Raw genomic sequence first — 7,131 nt, 5'->3', positions numbered from 1 at the left:
TGTCCATGAATTCGTCTCTTAAGACCAACGTCACCTACAGGTAAAACACACAGAGCACTTCCAGTCCTTCCCAAGTGTTTGGCAGCTACAGCTGATTTAGAGTTAAAGAGTGGGATACACAAGTCCAAATGAGCCACTACAAAGCCCAGCCTAAAGAAAATCCCTAGTGTACTAAGGCTAGTCAGTAATGAATACCTACTTGAAGAGTATGGCTGTTCCTTATGGAGTGCAAAGTCAAAACTCTCCAAAACCCAGTAATGTTTATATTAATTTACATGTAATTCTTTAATTTCAGTGTCCCAGTAAAATATAAGAAAACAGTCTTTCCACAAGTATAAAATGTGGAAATATTTTAAAAATAGGGGAGTCATTGTTTTCTAATGCAAATGCGATCATCAGATTCCGTATTTAATCTTGGTCAGAGGTTCTCATTGTAAAGAATCCATGGTTTGTGGCTTTTGCATGCATTTAACTGGAACAAAGCTTGCTGACTGTCTTCTTAAGAGCTCACCAGAACATAAATCATGCTGGAAAATAAAACAAAAATATTAAGATGCAGCATTTTTTCATTAGCGTTATCCATTTAATATACAGTCATGTATTCTAAGGAACAAATCTGCATCTACATGGATCGTGACTGAAGATTTTACACAAAGCACACAAGAAAGGCATTATAAAGCAGGACATGAACTGATGCAACAACCAGTCATCACCACATCAAGTGACATTACAACAGGGAACCCTGTATAAACATGGTGCCAACGTGTTAAAAGCCTAAACTATTCCAGATGTGTTTTAAGCGATGCATCATGCCGAAAGGAAGGAGGACTGCATGCCGCCTCCCGTGTCACACCGCCCAGAACAGATGTGAACACCAAGCGGCCAGTTGGCTTTTGCTTTGAAGGAAGAATTGGGAGGTGGAACCAGGCAGTGGCACTGACTTTTGTGCCTCCAACCCCTTTTCACTCTTGGAATGACTCTTCTACCTTTGACTTCAACAAAAATTACATTTACATCAAAATACCTACTTTAAAAATATTACTGTTCCAGCTCCTTAACGAAAATACTGGGGGAGTTTATTATATTATGCTTAAAAGAAGAGAAGCTTGGAGCTTTCAAGTCTCTAATCATGGTATACAGATTCGAAAACGGTAATTCCAACCAAATTAAGACTTGTGTTTTAATCAAGAATAAATAGTGATTGTGGATTCTTTTTCAGGAAAGTTGGCACTATGTATGTTCCTATGTACAAAATTTGCCTTCTGCACTGAAGCCCCATTTAAAAAAAAAAAAATCAGACTGAAGATTAGATGATAGACAAGAGGAAAAAAAACAAAAAAAACTTACCCATATAGGTAGTAAAAAAATGATAGAAGGTAGAATGCTAATTTGCACCATCCTTCTTTCTGGCAATAGGCTAAAATATCAGCATTCATGATGGTTGTAGGATCATACAGACCAGGACCACTCATCACAGGTCTACTCATGTACCTGAAAGCGATGCACAGTTAGTTTTGAGGTGACGGCGATGGGAAACATTGGTTCCTGCCCCCCACCCACCAAGTAACACCAGACCGGGACAAGGAATCACACCCCTTACAGCAAACTCCAGCAGCTCCACGTAGGAGATGGTGAACTGCAAGAGCAATACGAAGCTCCGAACTAAACGTGCCTATGGAAGAGCTTTCACAGACGGTGCCGCGACAGCTCACCTCGGTCTTAAACCACGCTGAACTCTGGCACACCAGAAGGAAATAGGACAAATGTATGAATAAATGAAAAACAGGATTCCTTATTGAAAGGGTTGGAAAAGCTGGAGACCAATGTAAAACACTAACTCATTAATAAAACGCGTGCTAGCTGCCATGCTGAAGGAATACTCATACGGGTCAATCCAAAGCGATCCTGAAATCGTAGTTTAGCACAGGCTACTGGCAAAAGGAACAGCCCTACCTCCACCCCTCTGACTCCTCCTCACGCCAGGACCAGCACAGATGCAGCCACCCAGTGAAAGCTGTTTTGCTAGGTTACGTTTCAGCCAGACCAGCTCCCTCCTGCGGCAATCTGCACAGGACTAACGCCAGCACAAGGAGAGGTGGTGCCCATGTCTTAGCAGCAGGAGGAAAGCAGGATTGCTGCTTTTACTGCCAATCCACACTGCCAATCTGTGGTGTTACTACACCTTTGACACGTCAGTTACCTTTAACGCACACACAACACAACTCGATTCTTGCATAGCACAAGAGAATAACAAATTAAAGTGACAGAGAAAGCAAAGCGATGGTTCTTATTTTAGCCATGACATAAACTTTCTCAACATCATATCTTTATTTGCCAAAGACACAGAACACTTAGCAGGAAGCACTGCAATGGGAGAATGAGTAACAAGTAACATAAGTACAGAGATACCGGACTCGTCAATATTACCTCCAAATATGATAAGCCAATAAAGGCATATTGAGACCCAGTGTGAGCCACTCTGCTGCACAGAGAAACATAACACAGAAGAATGCATGGATGAGGTACTCTGGAAGTACAAGCTGGAAGAGAAAAACATGAGTTAGAAGTTTCGAGTACTCAGAGCAAAATGTGTAGTGTTTAATCTATTTTGGGAAGTAAGCTATTGTTTAAAAAAATATTATTAAAAAGCAACACTAACAAGAACAAGACTGGAGAAAGTGAAAACAGCAACCAGCAGTACGTGCCTTGCTGTTTTCACATGATATTCATGAACCAAGAAGAAAAATGTATAAAATTAAATGCTGAGATTGACCCATTTTTTTATTGCTTATATTAAATTACGGGCGCCGTTTACAGATTCCACACTTTATACGTGACCTACAATAACAGATCATCAAGATATTTCTGTTCATGCAACAGAGAAATATCAGTAGGAAACATGCTCCATGTAACAGTTTATAAGCAAAAAGATGTTTTGTGTTTTCCTGTTTTACAACTTTGTTTTGGTATTCACACATAGCTGGTTTTTCAAATGCAAGCTATTGCCAAAATGTAGTATCCTAGACAAAGCTTTATCACACCAAATCAGCAGCAACGTTACGCACATCAGTCTGCACAAAGACGAGCGCTGTGCTGCCCGCGGCGCGGGAGGGAGCGACAGCAGCTGTGCATGTACGGTTTAGGGCGTATTAGCCAGCTTCGTTTTCCTTCACAAGTACCTAACAGGCATGCTTTAGAGCATCATGCTTTACAGCAGAAGCCCACAGAGCTAATTATCAGTTACTATGAAATCACAGAAAGCGTGAAATGCCAGGTAGTATTAATGTTATTAACAGGAGTAATATGGAGAGATACATAGATTAAATGCATGCAAAGAGCCAGCAAAATCTCACACCCACCACAAGAGTAAAATTTTCTAAAACAAGTCACCCCAAAGTGATATAATTTACTCCTTTATCACGCAATTCAGAAAGAAGCAAGTCTCTAAGCTTTTCACTTCTCAGCTCAGGGCCACTAAAACATTTCCTTGTGAAAAATATTCCATTTCTACCTAAAGATTTAAATTGTCAAAGTATATGTGCACACGTGCCTGTGCACGCATACATGCACGCAAACACACTCTGCCCTTCTTTTTTTGTGTGATATGACTAACATTGCATAGGATGACTACACTGAAGCTTCAGTGTTTAATAATTTTTTTGCCATTCTCTCTAAGCAGGGACTTTTAAACCCCCAAAATATCTTCCTAGAAATCTAAAAACTACCAACAGACATTCTCACCACCTACTTTGCTACAACGTTCTGCTTCTCCAAATGAAGAATATCAAACAAAGCAAACTTGCATCAACAAAAATAAGCTGTCATACATGAAATGTTTCAAGTAAATATTTTTACCCAGATCCTTCTTTGTATACTTACCATTTACAACTTGGCAATTATTTATATTAGAACAACAACAACCACCACCCTATCCAAAACATAATGCATTTGGCCGCCTGCTGAGACAGATTTACCAGATCTGAAAATCTGCAGTTTATTCAACTACGCATCTCAAAACACATTTTTCTTTATCTTGTTTATGATATGCTACTCCCACACCACAATACCTGTCTCTTTCAAATCTACCACATTTTATCTTCCCTGGCTGTCCTAAAATCATATTCTATATCATATTCTACCATGATATTTATTACAGATGCGAGGGAGGAAGAAATGTCATTGCTGAGAAGAGATGTGACTATAACAGGAGCAGGGAAGAGAAGGCATCAACAGAGTACTAAGCAGTTACTATTTTGGGCTAATCTTTCTACTGAGGTGTCTCAATTCCTACCAGGATTTTTGATTCTTTGTAGAGGCAAACAACACTTCAGTGTGTTTGTCCAGCATTGTTTATCAGCTCCCTTCAAGCGTCTGGATCTTAACTTCACTTTTAGTGGCCAATCTACTTTCACAAGAACAGCAAATATTAAGTTACTTACTACTTTCAATTCACAAAGCTATCATATCAATAAGTACTACATGCATGTGGGTTAACAGAAGGTTAATATTTGCATTAAACATGCGGGCTATACTACTTCAAAGGTCGCGATAAGATCAAAATGCATAAACATAATGAGAATTTGCCTTCCCCCATACTGTAACAGAAAGACTGTAAAACAGACCAAGCAAGGGAAACTGTTAGATGCGCAGCTGTCCGAGCAGCAAACCTCACTCTCTGCAATGCAATCCTCTGCCTACCACTTCTCCTCCTGTTCTCACGCTGTAACACTCACTGTCAATTTATGGGCCATACGTCTACCATGCGTTTCTCCCCACCCCCCGCTACTTTAAATTCATTTTTCATCTGCATCATTTACTTACTTCTCAAAACACCATGAAGTGTTTTGAAGTCCAGGCCACACGGCTGTGCTGCCCCTACATTCTACCTCAGCCCGGGCACACCAAGCCAAAGTAAAAACCATGAGAGATGCAGAAAAAAACCCTGCTGTATCAAACTATATGCTCTTTAACAAGCATCCCTTTTATTACTGGCCTGTTACAAATGCAAGCAAATAGTTTGTCTTAAAGTCTTGTCACAAACCAAGAAGTGTCAGAGTTGCATCCAAGAGAGGACACCAAGATACAGCCCTGATCCTGGAACATAAAACAAAGAGGTGAAGAGAATGCCTATCACTTTATGCCCACCTAACTCCTCGAACACGATCAGAATTTACTTGGTCAATACTTAAAAAACAACTAGTCTCCTATAATGTCAGAGTTCAGTAAATCTTGCTTGAGAAGTACTATTTATTTCTACCTGAAGTTACTCCAGCTAATCAAAAGGACATATATAACAGGCATGTAACAGTTTTCCCCACTTCACTGGGTAAGCAAGCAAAATTGTTTTGCACAAAATATGGAAATTCATGAAGTTGTATCAACCCCAACAAACGAATAACGAGCAGATGAACAGGCACACTAAACAAAAGAGCTTAATAGTATTACAAATGTTCCTAACAAAATGAAAGTGGCATTAAAAACATTAAACTGAAAAGCAGTACACACCTTTAATGCAATTTTGACTCTTTTAATCTTTTTGACCTTTTCAACTGTCTTTGTGCCGAAAATGTAGAAAGCAGATTGAAAGAATGTTAGTACGACAGCTGACAAGATCACCAGCAGATTAATAACAGTCAGAATATTCAACTTGAAAGTAAAGAATCAGACAAAGAATTTTCCTTAGAACTTCTATCGAACAGCTAGGTTTTGTCAACCCAGATGCAGTTCTACTGCCTAGTTTGATTATATCAAGATAACACCCCAAAAAAGCACTTTACATATATTTATTTAAAAAATGTTTAGCATGCTACTTACAGGATTGAGTGTATTACATTGGTCTATGGGATTCTTGTAATCCGTCTTCAATTCGTCAAATGCTATAATCTAGAAAAAAAAAAAGGGAAACAGTTGCAATTCTTCAGTGCAGGAGCAACAATCCATTTTATCCATGAAAAGTAACATTTTGGAACAGAGCCTTAATGTCCAAGTGCTGCCATCCATTTCAGGAACATCAACTTCTCCTGAGGAAGTTCTAATGTCATTAAACACCCAGATAAGACCTGCTCATGGGCAGGGGGGTTGGATGAGATGACCTTTAAAGGTCCCTTCCGACCCAACTTCTATGATTCTGAGACGCATTTGAAAGCGGTTATACAAACAAGAAAGCAGATACTTCAGGCATTCACAGACCCCTGCCTCTGCCCACTCTGCCATTTTACCTCCCCACCAGCGAGGGATTTCCAAGTGCCCTTTCAGCAGCTTTTAAACCCGCTCTCTGTGCACAGACACTGTCTCTGCGCTGACCGCAAACACCACAAATGACTCTCCCAGTTGCCAGCAGGAACCTGACACAAGATTCATTAATGAAGAAAAAGCAATAGCAATCTTAAAAGCAGCCACGTTTTGTCTCATTACTCTCAAAGTAAATGCTGACCCCACATACATCTCCAAAATGTGCATCCATTAAAAAACATGTATACTTGACCTTTTCGTGGTAAAAAACAGACAAAGATGCAGCATGAAATACAACAAAAGCCACTTCTACAGAACAAATGTCATGCTAAACATTAAAAAAGTCTTAAGACAGACCGACTTATTATCAGTATGAGATTCATCTATATTTAGTATAAGCCCCAATATGGTTACAGGACAAGGCCAATATTAGAAGAGAACAAATTTTGTTAAGGATAATTATAAAGCTTGAAACAGGACCAAGAACAACATCCTCCACATGTCCTCTCCCGGAGCAGTATCTCACAGATGATCCAAGGTAGGTTCCTATTTGGCTAGCTCTCCCTGTGTTAGGCTCCAGACAGAAAACTCTCCAAAAAATTGTAACACTTCTAAAAAAATCCCAAAATCTAAGTCTCAATATAAAGCATGAAAATAATGCAACTTAACTCATTACTTCTGTTAAATAAGCAGCCAAACTGACTTCAGACTAAAACACTTTCAACTACTACTTTAGAAAGGCAGCACTTATTTAAAATATTGTTTCATGACATGGATATCTCTCCTACCAGCACTTGAAAAATTGATTTTATTCACAAGCAAGCACTTCCAGATTTCCACCTCTTCAATACAACGGCAAAGGTGAGGACCAGGGTCCTGCACCTGGGTCGGGGCAGTCCC

At 39.5% G+C, this 7,131-nt stretch overlaps 1 protein-coding gene across 1 annotated transcript; it reads right to left on the bottom strand.

The window, feature by feature from the left end:
• On the bottom strand, positions 1-5,883 carry CNIH1 (cornichon family AMPA receptor auxiliary protein 1; the record flags this gene model as incomplete). Its single annotated transcript, XM_010292421.1, has 4 exons — positions 1-527; positions 1,348-1,491; positions 2,428-2,540; positions 5,815-5,883. Coding segments are annotated over 4 exons (354 nt in total), but the record flags the coding sequence as incomplete, so codon positions are not given.
• Positions 5,884-7,131: the final 1,248 nt, after the last annotated feature.

Source organism: Phaethon lepturus, unplaced genomic scaffold (genome assembly GCF_000687285.1).
Source record: "Phaethon lepturus isolate BGI_N335 unplaced genomic scaffold, ASM68728v1 scaffold43178, whole genome shotgun sequence".
Classification (NCBI taxonomy): domain Eukaryota; kingdom Metazoa; phylum Chordata; class Aves; order Phaethontiformes; family Phaethontidae; genus Phaethon; species Phaethon lepturus.
This window is presented reverse-complemented; position numbering and strand designations above follow the sequence as displayed.